Source organism: Ambystoma mexicanum, chromosome 12, assembly GCF_040938575.1.
Source record: "Ambystoma mexicanum isolate Mex_15411 chromosome 12, UKY_AmexF1_1, whole genome shotgun sequence".
NCBI classification, from domain to species: Eukaryota; Metazoa; Chordata; class Amphibia; order Caudata; family Ambystomatidae; genus Ambystoma; species Ambystoma mexicanum.
In genome coordinates, this window is record NC_090936.1 from 1,230,317,243 (window position 1) to 1,230,336,737 (window position 19,495).

The 19,495-nt window shown below is 45.2% G+C and overlaps 1 protein-coding gene across 2 annotated transcripts in view; it reads right to left on the bottom strand.

Moving 5' to 3' along the window:
• TXNRD1 (thioredoxin reductase 1) overlaps positions 1-19,495 on the bottom strand; it is a 419,225-nt gene that overhangs the window by 197,348 nt on the left and 202,382 nt on the right. For both annotated transcript variants that reach the window (XM_069629908.1, XM_069629909.1), the window contains one exon: positions 3,094-3,154. In XM_069629908.1, coding sequence (XP_069486009.1) covers positions 3,094-3,154 — 61 coding nt within the window. The remainder of the gene's footprint in view (positions 1-3,093; positions 3,155-19,495) is intronic.

The following is a 19,495-nucleotide window of genomic DNA, read 5'->3' on the forward strand; positions in this document are numbered from 1 at the left end:
CCCCTAATAAGAAGGAAAGTGCTTCCTCTAATAGCATGGATAGTGCATCCTGTCATAACATGGAAAGTGCATCCTCTAATAGCATGGAAAGTGCATCACCTCATAAGAAGGAAAGTGTCTCCTCTAATAAGAAGGAAAGTGTCTCCTCTAATAGCATGGAAAGTGCATCCTCTAATAAGAAGGAAAGTGTACCCTCTAATGGCATGGAAAGTGCATTCCCTAATAAGAAAGGAAGTGTATCCTCTAATAGAAAGGAAAGTGCATTCCCTAATAAGAAGGGAAGTGTATCCTCAAATAGCATGGATGGTGCATCCTGTGATAGCAAGGAAAGTGCATCCTCTAATAGCATGAAAGTGAATCACCTAATAAGAAGGGAAGTGTATCCTCTAATAGCATGGATAGTGCATCCTGTGATAGCAAGGAACGTGCATCCCCTAATAGCATGGAAAGTGCATCCCCTAATGTTAAGGAAAGTGTATCCCCTAATAAGAAGGGAAGTGTATCCTCTAATAGCATGGATAGTGCATCCTGTGATAGCAAGGAACGTGCATCCTCTAATAGCATGGAAAGTGCATCCCTTAATAGGAAGGAAAGTGTCTCCTCTAATAGCATGGATAGTGCATCCTGTGCTAGCAAGGAAAGTGCATCCTCTAATTGCAAGGAAAGTGCATCCCCTAACAGGAAGGAAAGTGTCTCCTCTAATAGCATGGAAAGTGCCTCCTCTAAAAGCACAGAAAGTGCATCCCCTAATAAGAAGGAAAGTGTCTCCTCTAATAGCATGGAGAGTGCATTCTCTAATAGCATGGAAAGTGCATCCCCTGATAGCATGGAAAGTGCATCCCCTAATAAGAAGGAAAGTGCTTCCTGTAATAGCATGGATAGTGCATCCTGTCATAACATGGAAAGTGCATCTTGTGATAGCAAGGAACGTGCATCCTCTAATAGCATGGAAAGTGCATCACCTAATAAGAAGGAAAGTGTCTCCTCTAATAAGAAGGAAAGTGTCTTCTCTAATAGCATGGAAAGTACATCCTCTAATATTAAGGAAAGTGTATCCTCTCATCGCATGGAAAGTGCCTCCCTAATAAGAAGGAAAGTGCATTCTCTAATAGTATGGAAAGTGCATTCCCTAATAAGAAGGAAAGTGTCTCCTCTAATAGCATGGAAAGTGCATCCCCTAATAAGAAGTAAAGTGTCTCCTCTAATGGCATGGAAAGTGCATCCCCTAATAAGAAGGAAAATGTCTCCTCTAATAAGAAGGAACATGTATCCTCAAATAGCACGGATAGTGCATCCTGTGATAGCAAGGAATGTGCATCCTCTGATAGAAAGAAAAGTGCATCCCCTAATAAGAAGGGAAGTGTATCCTCTAATAGCATGGAAAGTGCATCCCCTAATAGGAAGGAAAGTTTCTCCTCTAATAGCATGGATAGTGCATCCTGTGCTAGCAAGGAAAGTGCATCCTGTGCTAGCAAGGAAAGTGCATCCTCTAGTAGCATGGAAAGCCCATCGCCTAATAGGAAGGAAAGTGTCTCCTCTAATAGCATGGAAAGTGCCTCCTCTAATAGCACAGAAAGTGCATCCCCTAATAAGAAGGAAAGTGTCTCCTCTAATAGTATGGAAAGTGCATCCTCTAATAGCATGGAAAGTGCATCCCCTAAAAAGAAGGAAAGTATATTGTCTAATAGCATGGAAAGTGCATCCCCTGATGGCATGGAACGTGCATCCCCTAATAAGAAGGAAGGTGCTTCATCTAATAGCATGGATAGTGCATCCCTAATAAGAAGGAAAGTGCATCCCCTAATAAGAAGGAAACTGTCTCCTTTAATAAGAAGGAAAGTGTATCCTCTAATAGCATGGAAAGTGCATCCCCTAATAAGAAGTAAAGTGTCTCCTTAATAGCATGGAAAGTGCATCTCCTAATAAGAAGGAACGTGTATCCTCAAATAGCACGGATAGTGAATCCTGTGATAGCAAGGAACGTGCATCCTCTGATAGAAAGGAAAGTGCATCCCCTAATAAGAAGGAAGTGTATCCTCAAATAGGAAGGAAAGTTTCTCCTCTAATAGCACAGAAAGTGCATCCCCTAATTAGAAGGAAAGTGTCTCCTCTAATAGTATGGAAAGTGCATCCTCTAATAGCATGGAAAGTGCATCCTCTAATAGCACATAAAGTGCATCCCTTAATAAGAAGGAAAGTGCATCCCCTAATAAGAAGGAAACTGTCTCCTTTAATAAGAAGGAAAGTGTATCCTCTAATAGCATGGAAAGTGCATCCCCTAATAAGAAGTAAAGTGTCTCCTTAATAGCATGGAAAGTGCATCTCCTAATAAGAAGGAACGTGTATCCTCAAATAGCATGGATAGTGCATCCTGTGCTAGCAAGAAAAGTGCATCCTTTAATAGCATGGAAAGTGCATCCCCTAATAGGAAGGAAAGTGTCTCCTCTAATAGCATGGAAAGTCCCTCCTCTAATAGCACAGAAAGTGCATCCCCTAATTAGAAGGAAAGTGTCTCCTCTAATAGTATGGAAAGTGCATCCTCTAATAGCATGGAAAGTGCATCCTCTAATAGCACATAAAGTGCATCCCTTAATAAGAAGGAAAGTGCTTCTTCTAATAGCATGGATAGTGCATCCTGTCATAACATGGAAAGAGCATCCTCTAATAGCATGGAAAGTGCATCCCTAATAAGAAGGAAAGGGCATCCCCTAATAAGAAGGAAAGTGTCTCCTCTAATAGCTTGGAAAGTGCATGCCTAATAAGAAGGAAAGTGTCTCCTCTAATAGCATGGAAAGTGCATTCCTAATAAGAAGGAAAGTGCATCCCGTAATAAGAAGTAAAGTGTCTCCTCTAATAGCATGGATAGTGCATCCTGTGATAGCAAGGAACGTGCATCCTCTGATAGAAAGGAAAGCGCACCGTCAGAGGCCCCAGTCCTTCCTAAAATGGTGCCTACGTTGTTTGAATTTTGAAGATTGCACCCCGGGGGAAACAGTGAAATTCAGAAAGATTCCTGCCTGACCGGATGCCCGCCTGAGCTACATGGCATTCTCTATCCATCGAGGCATTACAAGTGCAAAGAAAATGTCTTACCTGCTTTGTCCAGTTCAACAGAAGCATAGCAAACCCCATGCGAGTCCAGCAGCGCCTTGACCTGAAGAAAAGACACTGCATGAGAACCGTGTCACGTTGATGGCCACAGACTTTCTATGCCATAATGAGAAACTAACAGAGACATCTGATTTTGCATTTCAAATCAAGCATTGGCTGGAGATGATGCTTTCCCCAAGAGCATACCATGTGTCAGAGTGCAGGTCTCATGGAGATGATGCTTTCCCCAAGAGCACACCATGTGTCTGAGGGCAGGTCTCATGGAGATGATGCTTTCCCCGAGAGCACACCATGTGTCAGAGTGCAGGTCTCATGGAGATGATGCTATCCCCGAGAGCACACCATGTGTCAGAGGGCAGGTCTCATGGAGATGATGCTTTCCCCGAGAGCACACCATGTGTCAGAGTGCAAGTCTCATGGAGATGATGCTTTCCCCGAGAGCATACCATGAGTCAGAGTGCAGGTCTCATGGAGATGATGCTATCCCCGAGAGCACACCATGTGTCAGAGGGCAGGTCTCATGGAGATGATGCTTTCCACAAGAGCACACCAAGTGTTAGAGTGCAGGTCTCATGGAGATGATGCTTTCCACAAGAGCACACCGTGTGTCAGAGTGCAGGTCTCATGGAGATGATGCTATCCCCGAGAGCACACCGTGTGTCAGAGGGCAGGTCTCATGGAGATGATGCTTTCCACAAGAGCACACCAAGTGTCAGAGTGCAGGTCTCATGGAGATGATGCTTTCCCCAAGAGCACACCATGTGTCAGAGTGCAGGTGTCATGGAGATGATGCTTTCCCCAAGAGCACACCATGTGTCAGAGTGCAGGTCTCATGGAGATGATGCTTTCCCCAAGAGCACACCATGTGTCAGAGTGCAGGTCTCATGGAGATGATGCTTTCCCCTAGAGCACACCATGTGTCAGAGTGCAGGTCTCATGGAGATGATGCTTTCCCCAAGAGCACACCATGTGTCAGAGTGCTGGTCCCATGGAGATGATGCTTTCCCCAAGAGCAAACTATGTGTCAGAGGGCAGGTCTCATAGAGATGATGCTTTCCCCAAGAGCACACCATGTGTCAGAGTGCAGGTCTCATGGAGATGATGCTTTCCCCAAGAGCACACCATGTGTCAGAGTGCAGGTCTCATGGAGATGATGCTTTCCCCAAGAGCACACCAAGGGCCTCATTACACGGATGGCGGTAGGGATTTACCGGTACCGGTAAAATACTGGTACCGGTAAATCCCTACCGCTTTACTACGAGGTCCCTTTGCGGGTTGGGGGATTTAACGCCTACTTTTTGCAGGCGTTAAAATCCAACCTGCTAAGGGACCTAGGAGCTAATTACGGCACCGCAAAATTGCGGTGCCGTAATTAGCGCCTTCCCCATTCCCATAGAGCCCTATGGGGCAGAAATGGGAATGGGGAAGGGCAATGGCGGAAAGGGGATTTACCGCCCCTCCAACCTTGGAATGGGGCGGTAAATCCCCTTTCCGCCAAGGCGGTGCCGGTATTTTTCCGGCATGAGCCATGGCGCTAATAGCGCCATGGCTCACCGCCTACCGGGTAATGAGGCCCCAAGTGTCATAGTGCAGGTCCCATGGAGATGATGCTTTCCCCAAGAGCACACCATGTGTCAGAGTGCAGGTCTCATGGAGATGATGCTTTCCCCAAGAGCACACCAAGTGCCATAGTGCAGGTCCCATGGAGATGATGCTTTCCCCAAGAGCACACCAAGTGTCATAGTGCAGGTCCCATGGAGATGATGCTTTCCCCAAGAGCACACCATGTGTCAGAGTGCAGGTCTCATGGAGATGATGCTTTCCCCAAGAGCACACCAAGTGCCATAGTGCAGGTCCCATGGAGATGATGCTTTCCCCAAGAGCACACCATGTGTCAGAGTGCAGGTCTCATGGAGATGATGCTTTCCCCAAGAGCACACCAAGTGCCATAGTGCAGGTCCCATGGAGATGATGCTTTCCCCAAGAGCACACCATGTGTCAGAGTGCAGGTCTCATGGAGATGATGCTTTCCCCAAGAGCACACCAAGTGCCATAGTGCAGGTCCCATGGAGATGATGCTTTCCCCAAGAGCACACCATGTGTCAGAGTGCAGGTCTCATGGAGATGATGCTTTCCCCAAGAGCACACCAAGTGTCATAGTGCAGGTCCCATGGAGATGATGCTTTCCCCAAGAGCACACCATGTGTCAGAGTGCAGGTCTCTCTCTGTCCCCAGGGCTCAGGTACCTGCTCACCCTGCCAGCCTCCTGCACTGCCTCCAGGCCACCCCTCGCACTGGGGACTGTATCTGTACCCATATATTCCCCCCTCCCAATTGTCTTCTTTTTCTGCTCTTATGAGACTTACCCAGTCTGCTGCCTTAATCACAGCACTTGCCACTTGCTGGCTACACTACCACTGTTTATTGTCGCCATTCTCCATTTATTTTTATTTAGTATTATTCCTCTGCTCTCCTCTGCTCCGCACTCTCCACTCTCCCATTCCCATGCACTTTTCCCCTCCCCCTCTCCCATGCACTTGCGGGTTCCCAATGTCACTGGGTCTAGTAAGATCGCTGTTTTGTTCTCCCCTGTTCCCCTCCCTTGCCTTGTCGCGCTCTGAAACCCTTGTGTAGGAGCGCAATAGAAATAAAGTAGCAATATCATATCATGATCTATTGCGCCAAAATATGGCGATAGGTTGAGATTAAAAGACATATTTGGTCATATTTTAGTTCCCTTTCTTGGTCTAGACCAGGCCACTTTACTGATAAAGGTTTGAAAACCCAACACGTCACAAAACCAACATGAAATTAGACCATGCCCTGTCGCCCAGATCAGAAGATACAATGCCCTACATTGAAGTCTGGCTTTGTGAAATCCAGCTCCTGCACAGAGTGGGGTCCACGGCTGCCTAGTAGTGGGAATGCGGGAAACGCTACTTCCCTGGAACAGGAATTCTCCAGCAAGGCCATGCTCCCCAAATTCATTATAGTATGAATATTTGCCACTGTCCGATGGGCCCAAAAATACTTCCTCATCATAGTAAGACAAGGACATAGTTTTCTCATTATTCCCAAACAAAAACCGCAACACGACTTTGCACACGACTCCTGGGGACAACGAAAAGGTCCCTTTAAATCTGTGGCATCAGAGTCTCTTATTTCTAGCCTCGGGAAGGATGGGGGCGGGGGAGGGGGCGTCGCGTCTGGATTTGGGCACCCCTCCTTGGAGAACTACTGCTACAAGCAAGTAGCTTTACTTCTTGCAGAAAAGGAGGAAACTTTAAGTCATGACTGAATGACTGGCGTTTGTAACCAATGGCAGCAGACGGGTGAGAAGGCAGCTAGGCCCATACAAAACACACACATGTCAGGCCTGCTTGCCTTAAAGTTCCACCATCTACAAAACAAGTCCTAATCAACGCCCATTACTCGTCCAAACATATCTGCATTTGAGAGATAAACAGTTGCCCAGTTTTTTGGGTTTCCTTTTGTTGTCTGGATAAAATTTGAAAGGGGGCGGAGGGGTGTGGTTTGGGTGTGTGCGCCCGCGCACCTCCGTGTGATATATCACACTCCCTTTGGCAAGGAAGGAGTTTTGCTCCCAGCTGCACTTTGTCTTAATGAATGACTTGAACAGGACAACAGCACCTGGATATGAGTGACTCCCCTGGTTGGTTGATTTCAACCAATGAAGTCACTTTTAAGGATTTGCAGTGCATGTGCGGCTCCTAAGGGGGCGCCATACACTTGGTAAGTTCCCATTCCACTCCCAAGATGATGGATGTTTATAAGTTTAGGCAAGCCCCCATGTTAGCCTCCTGAAAGTCCTGGATAGCAGGTGGGCGAAGTGAAGGGGGCTGAAGGGCAGCCGAGGGTAGAGGGCCATCATCTGGAAATGACAGAGGTTGGACACGGCACACTGAGGTTTTAATTCCTCTCAGGTGAGTACACGTTCAGTATGAAGTCTCCCAGCATGCATCGGAATCCCCATGGCGCCCTCTGATAGGCTGAGGTGTCCATGCTGGAGCGCCTCACGGGCCAAGCTGGGAAGTGCGGTGGTGTTGGGGAATTCTGGCCCCATCCCTGAGCAGGACATTTGACCTGAGAAGAAGCCTTAAAGATGCAGGAAAGTTATGTGCAAGGATCACATGTGGATTGATTGGATCACAGAGGAGGATCCGCTCCTCCTGAAGCCGCCAATACCCCAGATGATCAGAGAAATGTGTAGCTATGCCTTGAACCAATCCACTGAGACGGTCTTCCCCAGGGGGTCACAGACCTCGCTCTTGCCTGTTTGCTAACATAGTACATACCGGTGGTGCAGTCTGCCTGGAGAAGAATTGGCTCCCTTTGGATCACATGGCAGAACAATGGTGCTCACTCTGGAGGTCTATCATGTGCCCCTCCTCCCCGTCCCCATCACCTATCACTGCCTCTTGATAAGTTCAAGTGCTTAACTTGGAATGAACTTAATCAGATGGCCCAGATCATTTTGATGATTTTGAAGTTCAATGTTTTATCTCAATTCTCAAGTCAGTCTGTGATGCTGGAAAGGCCTTATGGAGGGACAGGGCCTCCTAGTCCTTGTCCTGTGTGTATTTTCTGAATGTTTTCTGACACTGAGGTCCAGCCTCCTGGGCATCTGGCAGGGCAGCCCTTCATTTGACCTTTTAGTGAACAACACCCATGGGACACCCTTTGGGGCACACTGGCACACATGGGAGGGGGTACACCCATGTACCCCTTCTTTATTTTTTTTTGCACCTCTGTGATGCTCACAGAGCAGGGTATGGGCTGGTGGCAGCTACATGCTGACTTGGCAGTGACTCTGAGTGTCGTCCTCCATTTTTGGGACACCCAGACCCTGCCATAGGAATCAATGGATTCCTAATAGAAGGTAAGATGGCCCCTGTGGCCTCTTGGTTTCTATTGTTTTATATCTTGTTTCCCAAAGTCTTAGGAAGCCCTGACTCTGTCCCTTTCTCTGTGACAGACTGTTGGGTGGAAATGCCATATATGGCTCTGGTGCTGTCTCCTGTCAGACTGACTGGAGCTTTCCCAGGGACTGTGTGTTGTGGGTCCATCCTTGGGGTGGAACCTGTATGAATTAAGTATGGCGTCAACTCACATTCTGTGTTGTGGGTGTCTGGTTTTGGTGTGTGACACAGTTCCTGGGCCAGCCCGGACTGAAAATGGAGTGACTGCAGTGAAGTGTTCTAAAAGGCTGGGTGCTTACTCCAATCCACATTCTGTGTTATGGGTGTCTGGATGATATGATATATGATATGATGTGGCATTTATAATGCACCTGTACACAAGTGTTTCTGGAGTGGAGTGAATGGCCTGAATGCCTGTGAGCCTGATTGGCTGCCTGCCTGCATAAAGGCAATTTGAGCCTGATTGGCTGCCTGCCTGCATGAATGCCTGTGAGCCGGATTGGCAGCCTGCCTGCATGAATGCACTGTGAGCCTGATTAGTTGCCTGCTTGCATAAATGCCTGTGAGCCGGATTGGCTGCCTGTCTGCATGAATGCACTTGTGAATGATTGGCTGCCTGAGCCTGAATTAGCCTGAGTAAGTGGGGAACAAATGTACATAACTAGGGACCCCTAACTCACCAATTTGTTCCGAAGCTCAGCTTCAGTTTTGAAGCTGAAGTCGAAGTGGAAGCAAGAAGAAGCTGTTCCCTGGAGCCCAGCTGGAGGAAGAAGTCTCCTGCTGCATTTCCTTCACAAAATCCGAAAGCAGCTGTGTTCTTCCAAGGACTGATCCAAGAGCGGACCTGATCAGGCAACCTCTTCCCGAGCTACGAGAGACCATCGTACACCTGCTACTCCTCATCAGAACTACCCTTGAGGCCAGTCCTGTGTGCCTGCCATCCGGAGATGGAGGGCCTCATTCCGAGGGGCTTAACGGCACCGCTAAGGATGCCAGTGCCGTTAACCCCATATCGCCACATTCTGAGGTCCCTTAGCGGGTCCCACCAGGAACGGCTGGTCTGACCAGCCGTCCTTAGCGGGACCCGTTAAGGGACCATGTGTCTTCAGCTGCCAGTGTCTTCAGCTCCCCTTACCTTGCCTAGGGAGATAGGTGCTAGTGTGGAAGAAGTAGGGTTGTATACTTTAAAGGAACTGAAAGCAGCGACAGGGTATAGTATCCCAATATACGAACCTTTCGCTTATAACAGTGATGATAGTTCAGAGAAGAATAAAAGAAAAGAAGAGATCTATAAGATCATACAGGACAAGGGGGAAAAAAGTGAATGGTCAAAAGTGTCGACAAAAATAGAAAGGTAGATTAAGAGATGGAAAGGAGAGAAGGATAAGGCTGACAAAGTAGCGTTCGTGCAGAACGAATGGATGGGTGGACAGATATTACTCAAGTTAGATGGGAAAAGCATTCAGGAAGTTAGGCAAAGAGAAGATAAGGAAAAACAAGATAAAAAAAGACAGGGAACGAGAGAAGAGATTGAACAAAAGAGAGCAGGGAGCGATGAGAACAGATGTATCAGAAGGAGCAAGAGAAAAAAGAGGAACAGGCAGAAGAACAAAGAAAATATGGCAACAGGCAGTGAGTGATATAAGACAGGGATAGAAGGAGAAAGGAAGAGAGAAGAGGAGGAAGTGCAAAAATTAAGGGACATAAGGATACAGAGATGAAGAGGAAAGAAGGGAAGGAGTGAGGAGAGAACAGCGAAGGCAAGAGGATGAAAGAATGAGAAGGGAGGTGAGAAAATGGAGAGAGCTGGATGAAGAAATAGAACGAAGGAGGAGACAGTGGGGTCTTGATGTCAGTCTCATTTGCAAAGAACAAATAGGGATGAGCCCTGAGATACGATCGGACAGAACAGAGTAGTTCCTTCCGATAAAGGAAGCAACATCAGGGGCATCTAGAATAGTATTGGAAGAAGAAAACTTTGATACAGTGAACATTGGGGAAAGGATCAATAAGGTTTATCAAGAATTAAAGGAAGGCCACAAGTATGAAAGTTGAGGGAAAAGGGATCCATCCCTACCAGTTCAATTATGAAGCAAAGAAGAAAATCGGTTCGGTCACGAGCATAGAGCATTGTCCTTAAGCAGACTGAACCTAGACAGGGGTGAAGGGGATGATAGTTACACTAGTTGGGGACAAGACATATCAGTCGGGGAAAGAGAATCCTTCCTTGGGGAAGAAAGGGGAGGAGCGTGAGTCCCCGAAGGAAACCTGCAGATAGACAAAGAAGTAAGATGGTCTGATCTGAAACAACCTAAGGATAGGAAGCCAGATCCCATAGCATATCCAGAGTGTCCCAGCGGATGATAGCATAGTGAGAAGGGAGAATCACTGCCATATGTGAGCAAGTTAAGATCATTACCAGTAAGGAGACGGACAGGGACAATTGTCCCTGCCATGAATAGGCAGACGATGGGAGCAGACTGCAGGTTGTTGTTTACGCAGTTTCCCTTATTGGAAAAAGGGGGAACAAGACCAAAGTATATTCCATGGCCGCAGATGGACAAGGATAATTTAAGGTGTAAGCTCCCGAGTTTGACTTAGGGCACTGGGAAATAGATATACGAGTTAGAAAAAATGACAGGAGGAAATATGTTGGCCATAGGGGACATAAAAGGTGTCCTGGCTGCTATTGTTCAGGAAAGGGCTAATGAAATATGGAGGAGAGCAGGGTATTCGAGTTTGACAGCGCAAAACACATTGCACGACGGAGCACCATTTAATAATTGCACAGCAGATGTTTGGAGAGCTTTCAGGGTACAGTATCCCGATACATCAGATATGGGTGCAATTATGACACGTAAGATGATGGAAGATGAAGACCCTATTGCTTACATTCAGGCTATTCAAGAGAGATGGAAACTTGAAACGCGTGAGCCATGGAAAAAAACAGTGTCCTTATTTTACCACATTTTATGTCTGGGTTTACCTGAGCCAGTACAGAGACAGATGAAGAAATGAGTGTGGTTGGAAGCAGAACCATGGGCGAAATACAGCTGAAGATGGTGCATCACTGTTGATTGTTACAAGAGAAAAATAAGAAGAAAGATGAGACTAGGAAGATTGAGGAAGCCAATTGGTTGAGAAGAAATTGTCAAAATTTGCCGCAAAAGGGGCGGTATTGACAAGCAGAGAAGGATTGGTAATGCATGAAGCAGTGCGTACATCACAGGCGATGAATCAAGGTGGATATGGGTTTGTGCCATGAGGCACAGGTATGGGCTATAGAGGAAGGGGCGGATTCCAAAATAATCAAGGTGGGTTCAGAATGCACGGTATGAGAATCCGAGTACCCAGGGAGGGTATAATCAAAGGGGACTTGTCAGGCGAGCGCCCCCAATATGTTGGACTTGTGGGATGACAGGGCACATTGCACGTGCATGTGGGAGCCAAGGGAATGTACAGAATGGCCAATTTTCAAGAGGGGGGACAACTTATCCTCCACCATATAGCAAACAGACAAGGGATGGGTTGTCCAGGATCACACATTGGGGATCATTATTACACGGTAGGAGGAAACCATGCCGCTAATAGCAGCATGGTTACCCCCTTACCGGGTACCGGGTACCGGGTCTGGGTTCCTTGAATGAGGAATTACCGGGCCATTCCAACCTTGGGAACCGGTAATTCCTCATTCAAGGAACCCGGACCCAGTACATCCCCATTCCCATTCGAGCCCCCATAGGGCTCAATGGGAATGGGGAGCGTGCTAACAATTGTTAGCATCCTGGTCTGCTAGTGGGTCCCCTAAGGACGCCTGGTTTTACCAGGTGTCCTTACCGGGTCCCGTGAGGAGACCTCGTAATAGGGTGGTAAGGGGTTGACGGCTCCGGCACCTTTACCGGCGCCGTTAACCCCTTACTGCCGAGGTCGTAATGACCTCCATTGTATCAGCCACAAGCGCCGGGAGTACAGCTGGTACAGCAATCAGAGCAAATGCAAGTGAAACCACCACAAGGGCCGTCACAACAAACCCCCATGCAGACACAGCAGTATGCAAACACAGGACAAGTGCGGACACCCAGAATAGGAGGTGTAACTGTGGTAGAAGGGAATCCTTTCACAGGAACGGGGATGAGCCTGTACCCGCAATAGGTCAGCTCACAGGGTGACATGATGTGTGCAGTACTATTTGTGACACCAGACCCCCCAAGAGGAACCAAGGGTCGATGTGACAATGGGAGGCAAATCCTTTTCTTTTCTAGTAGACACTGGGGCTACTCATTCATGTATACGAGACAGAAAATATCCAATGTCGGGAATTGCAACGAATGCTCAATGGTTCTCTGGAGCTACAAGTCAAGTTCCTTTTACTGATGGATTACCAGTCTCTATAGGAGAGTGTGACATGTCTATTCCTTTGTTATATTCGCGACAGACACCAGTTAACATTTTGGGAAGAGATTTGTTGACAAAACTTAACATGACGATGTAATTCACTGATCAAGGGATAGTGTGTTCCACTCCAGGGATACACTATTTAAACGTGGGTGAATTTATACTGGCGTTTATAGGGTAAGTGGCTTTGCAGCGCGTTCCAGTAGAGCCAGAGATTTTCCTGTAGGGGGTGAGCATTCTACTGATATGGCTACCTGGCTTAGTAGTAAAAATTGTGTGAATACCTGATGATTTTTTATTTAGACCATAAATACTTATGGATGAAGAGGGGGACAGACTACCCCTATACAATTGGAAGCAGCCATAGTACGAAGGCAAATGGCAATGCTCGAAGGAATAGATGATGAGGGCAGACCATGGAGAACAGTAATAGCTCTCGAAGAAGGGTACAGATTGACTGACATAACTGATGACAACATATTTAGGGAAGACCGAGCAAATGATGAAGTAGTGCTCTTTTATGAGCATCACATACTGGATAAGGATAGAAAAGAGGGAAGTCCCACAGCGAATGATGATAATATGGCAACGTCCAGCATTTTTTCAGGAAGACTTGGAGAAGGGGCCAAGCGTCCTTTGGTCTACAGGCCCTTATGACGTAGATTTATTAAAGGGAATAGGGGAAATCAAAATAAAGCTCAAGCCAGGGATGATTTTACCTCGAGCAACGAAGTACGCCATGTCTCGAGAGGCTGATGAGGGTATATTTCAGACTATTGCAGCACTGATGAAACAAGGTATTCTGGTACCATAAGAATCATTGTATAATACAGCAGTGTACCCTATCAAAACATCTAAAGGGGATTGTGGAGATCTATACAACATATGAGACCGATTAACGAGATTGTAGAGGCAGAGTTTCCTCTAGTTCCTAGTCCGGCGACGATATTATGTAGTATCACAGTGGAAGCTTGATATTTTGCAGTGATCGACTAGAAAAATTCCTTTTTCTCGATCCCGTTGCACAAAGACCCGCAAGACTTGACTTCCTTTACTTTTTTCGCCAAACTCGACTGAAACATACTCGTTTGCCCCAGGGATACTGTGAGTCCCCGTCGATCTTTAACAGAGTCCTACAGATTAATTTAGACCATATTGATTTGAAGAGTGCAGTGATACAATACATAGATGACATTTTAATGTGTAGCACCACAGAAGATGAGGGCAGACAAGATTCTATTCAGAGGTGACTATCCTAGCAGACAAGGGATATAAGGTAGACCTTAAAAGGGCTGAGGCGATTATGAAAACCGCAAAGCCAAATACAGTGAAACAGATGCAACAGTTTTTAGGGCTATGCAACTATGTCAGAGCCTGTGTGTTTGATTACAGTACATACATAGGACCTCTTTTGCAGGCTTTAAAGAAAGCACAAGTGGACAAAGTAAAAATAGAATGGCCTGAGGAAATGGAGGAAGGGTTTGAGGAACTGAAAAAGTCAATTTGTACAGCTCCTGTTTTGGGAATTCCCAATTATGCCAATGAATTTTATTTATTTTTGCACACAAATCAGATGGTTATGACAGCACTGCTCACACAGAGGACTATGTTGGGGTACAAGCCTTTAGTGCATTACAGTGGGAATTTAGATCCAGTTATGAGAGGACACTTTCCTTGCGAACAGTCATTGGCAGCTCCCGCATTCGCAATCTACAGGTATTGTGATGGGCTGCTCTATGACTCTCTTTGTGGAGCATGCTTGATTTGCTATTTTAGAGAAACCCAAATGCACATTGACATCCCAAAGAGCTTCAGCTTATGAGGTGATGATTTCGAACCCAACAATTAAAATGGTCAGATGTAAAATAATGAATCCTTCCATGTTTGTAGCTGAGCCAGTAGCAGTAGGCGATTATGTGCATGACTGTGCTAATTATGTTGAATTTTATGATGATATACCCTGTGTGAAAGAGAATGCTTTGTCAGGAGGGGAAATTCTCTTTATTGATGGTTCTTTGAAAATTGATCAGACTAGCGGGGAAAGGCATTCAGGCGCAGCGGTAGTAAGACATACATTAAATGGAGGATTTGAAGTTGTAGCAAGTGCAAGGATACCGTCTCACTTTGCAGCACAGGCAACAGAATTAGTAGCACTTATTGTCACGCTCGAGAACCATGAAGGGACTGTGTACAGTGACTCCGCCTACGTGATGTCAACCGTACACGCAGGGCTAGTGCATTGGAAAAGGAGGGGCTAACTCTGAGTGTACGGCACTCCAGTGCAGCACGCATCCTTATTGGACAGGCTTATTAAGGCACAACAACTCCCAGTAGCCATAGCCATTGTTAAGTGCGCAGTGCATACTAAACAAACAGATTTTATCACTTGTGGGAACGAAGCCACAGATGTAGAAGCCAAAAGAGTTGCATATTCTCCTGATATTTGGAGTTTTGATACTGAGAGGATTTGGGGTTGTTTTAATGCAGATGAAATGTCTGTGATGGAAATGACCGCATGAGAAATGTACGTTATACAAAATTGTTCGCACATTTCCATTTCGTACATCCACTGTAAAAAAAAAGCCAAATCTATTGAAACACTAAATCCCACCCACACCACCACCCATACCCCAACTCCCCTACTTACCTTTCATTCCGACGCACTGTAACCCTGCAACGCTGGTTCCCTTTCACTTTCGTGATTGGGAACCGGCACCGCAGGGTCCTTTACTTTTTTTTGTGTGTGTTTGCAGGACAGCTGTGGGGCCACCCCCAAAGCCCCCACAGCCCTTTTTTAAATTTTCCTTTTTTTTTTATTCGGGACTGCGGGACAGCTGAAGGGTTGTCCCCCACAACACACCGCTTGGGGGGGTTGCAGCCTTTTTTTGTGGGGAGTGAGTACTGCGGGACAGCTGTAGGTGACACCCCCGCAATCCCTGCTCACAGTATAGGAAGTGGGGTTGGGGGGACCCCCCTGCAGCACCTGCAGCCCCTGCAGCCATATACCGAATCCAAATTACCTCCCCAACGAATAGTCAAACTTTTACTTTTGGTAGGTAGAACATTTGGTGATATCTATTTTTGAACTTTTAGATGGTTAGGTCATTTGGATTCAGACTTTTTGGCCATAACCACTGAGAGTATTAAAGAGAAAGTAGTTATAGCCGTGCAAATGCAAGAATGGTTTACAAATTGTTGATAACCCAGCTAATGGAGATTCAAGGGAGTGCACTGCAGGAAGAGCAGGAATTATGGAAGCGAAGGGAGTGTTCTTTATCCCCCACAGAAGCACTATGCAGACAGGAAAGCACTGGAAAGCCGGTGATGCCAGTAGCATTATTGAAGGTAGCGCTTGAGCAACTGCATTACCCTGCACATGTAACTAGAGAAAGACTTGCTGCAGCCATTGAGGAAGACTGGTTAATTCTGAATTTGTTGTAACAAGTTGCACTATTTATAGTGAACTGCCTCGTGTGTCAAATGTTTACTGCTGGCCATACACTGACAACAATTAGAGTAGTAATACCTCAACCGAATGGCCCGTTTCATCTTTTACATATTGACTGTAGCTAAAATGTTAGGTGATGAATTAAATGACTGTTTGACATGTATGACCTCTAGCATCTCTCTCATTTCAGATCAAGTTAAACTCTAGGAGGGTCCGTCTCAGAACACAGATGAAGACAATTCAACAATCGGATCACAAGGAACTTTTATCAGCACTCAAATTGTTTGTTGTTGATCTGATCATAGTAAAAAACATCACCAGAAACTGGCATGAGCCACTTTTTAATGGCCCCTTTTGTGTTGAAGATATAACCCCTTCAGCATTGAAGGTTCAAGGCAGGCGAGTTTGGCTTCACTTAGGCGATTTGAAAGTATATAAAGGTGAGACCTACCCTCCCACCATTGCTGGTCCAGAAGCAAGACAAGAAGATGAATTTCAGCGTGTGCACTCACTCAATGATGAAGAAGAAGGTCGATAAAGCAACGACCATCGAATGACACAACTTTAGTTTGGACTAAAACAAAAGCAATACTCCTTATAGATATTTCAGCAGGAGTACAAAGACTTGCAGTGAATTTTAGTTGGCCAAAAATTGGACTTTAGAAAAAACGTTGACGTATCACAACGATGCCTGAATGTGATTTCCAGATCGAAGATTGGAAATGAGATCAATATCCAGATTCATTTCTCACTGAATACTTGTTTGGTTAAACACATGGTTCTCACTGATAGTTATGTGCATCAGCTTGTGCTTGCTGTTTTTGTATTTATCCTTCAAGCTTATCCGCTCTTGTCAGAAGAGACATTGATATTCACACTTTTTAACAAGATCCTAAAAATGGCCCTGTGATTAGAAGGTTTCTTATCACGATAAAAGAACAGATACTGCAATTGCGAGTGTAAAAGAATGTTCTTATGATTATGGTAGAAATGAGAAATGCAGAAGCTGGCACGATTTTAGGGAATGAACAAACACAGCCAGTACCAGGATGCCACAAAAGGTGGAGGTCAATGTGTTGGTGCATGATACACAAACATTGCATATAAGAGATATCAGAGAAATGCAGAGGACGATGGCTAGGGGATACAGGCCTATCTAGACAATGCAGCACACTTGGGTAATAACATGTGGTACCAGCACATGAGAAAGGAGGGAGAGAGAACATCTAAGGAGAGTTGCTACATCTGTGCTCTCATAACCTATGCCATGAATGTAGTGCAAACTTTTATTTCAAGAGAAGTTCCAGGACACTATGCCAGATGTCTTGTTCATCTTGCAGCATGCAAGACCAGAGGACAATTTCAGGAATGTTGGGCTATTTTGCGATGGAGATCGAAATGGTCATTTCCGTTCCAGGATGATTATATCAAGACCACACAGATGGAAAAACAATTCCATTTGTTTGGGGATGATATATGGAACTGGTTTTATGTTCAACCCCATTTTCTCTTAGAAATGACTTCATCTCCTCAGATACCAACTGTACACCATTATCTGTAATAACTGTGGTGGGATAACCTTCTCTTTTAAAAATGACATTTAAAAATTAAATGATATCTTGTGAGCATATATTTTTCACCAATTGAATTTCCACCCACCTGGATAAAATGTTGATGACCATCAATGTCCAACAATGTCCAACCCAACACGTTCCCAAGGTATGCTAGGTATAGACATCACAGTCATGGGTTCTTGTCTAGAAATGTACCCCTTGGCAGAATCTTCACACACACAACATTCTCTTATACGTCTCTCCACTTCTAAGTCCATGCCAGGCCACCAACAATCTTGTCTGACATGTTGTTTAGTCTTTGTCATGACCTGATGACCTTCATGTGACAGTTCTAATATTTATTTTCTCACTCCCATGTGTGGATAGACTTTGTCACCTCTCAAAATAAATATTAATATGCAACTCATCAAATATGTGTCTAACAGCTTCTAGAATCTCTCCCTTCCTGACATCATTACCCTTTACGCCATTCAACAGCTGCTCTTTTATTCTCCCTAAAACCTCATCAGATGACATTGAACTGGATGATCTCCAAACAGCCCTTTAAGATGAGTAGCAGCACCCTCGAGATAGATGGGGATGCAGATTCACACTCATGCATCAAATAATCAAGACAACTCAAGAGTTTGGCAAAGGGAGTCCGTTTAATGACAAGTTCATAACACAGGGAGTACAACGAACATCAGCAATGGCTCGATCTTCACACTCTCTTTATTTTCAGAAAAAACACAATATTTATAGCAAAAACTCGTCATTCCTGACATACAACTTGCACACGTACTAATGTCATTCTACGGGCAACTTTAAAAAACCTAACATGCAACATGATTGGTTATAGAAATGTAACTTAATATAGGTACTATATCTGTATATGGTAACATGGAGAGGGGATTGGATAATCAATGTCAGGTGGGGCAACTAAGCCCTCCCTTCAAAATGGCCACTATGAACGTCACTAAAAGTACGATGTCCCATTGGCTCTACTCACTATAGGACCCAAGATTTCATGGTCCAATATGATTGGGTTGACATCAACCCCACTCATACTTTTCCACCTACATCTAGCAGTACGCAGAAAGAACATCCATGTACAGAGAAGCTTGTCTGCACCCCAGCTTCCCACCAATTATGCTACAATCAATCATCACCTCAGTAGTCATGTGTCAATTACTTCTTTGTAGTTTGGCCTTGAGTCTGGTCTGGTCTGTGCTCTGAGAACTTTTAAGGAGTATGGGCATGGGATCCATCATAGATGTGAAAGTCTCACTCTTCCAGCCTGTCGTGGTCACGGGACACCGTGAAAATCGGTCTTTACCAGTTCTCTGACGTCTGTGGCTTATCTTGACCTTTCTGAACAAGATCCTCAGTTCTCTTTTCTCCTTAATTGTATCCAATGTTGGCTTATTCCAAACAGATAAGACCTTGGCTTCTTGGCATGGTCATCCTTAGCTGAGTTTTGCTCTGTTTCGATTCTTGATTTTCTTGCTGCGACACACTCCATTTGAGGCCTTTTGTAACCTTTGTTCAAGTCTGCTCATGTGCGTAGTGTACTTTCAGTCATTCATACATAAAGTTCTTCATTAGGTATATACTTGTAAACGTTGGCGCTTGCTGCAATTTATTGACTATTAAGCATATTAAGCATAAGCTAGCTTCACGATTTCTTTGCCTCTTGCAGTTACTTGCATCTGTACACGTTTAAACTAACTAAATATCTTCATCATGTATGTGGCATAAGTTTCTTCACCTTGAGCCCAAGCTGTCATTTATCTGTGGTATCTCCTTTATATTTTGTCTCTTTTCAGTATTCTTAGGTCATTATATCTTCTATATGTGCACCAGTCCAATTTCTTATGACATCACCATTCATCTTCCTTCATTATCTGCTTTGCTTCTTCAGGTATTTTATTCAAACAACCGCCATATTGTTTATAATGTAGGTATGATTTTTTTAATGGATACGTTACTGTCCCGATTTTCTTAGGTGTCGGCATATTAATAGGTGCTGTTACACTGATAGGTACTGG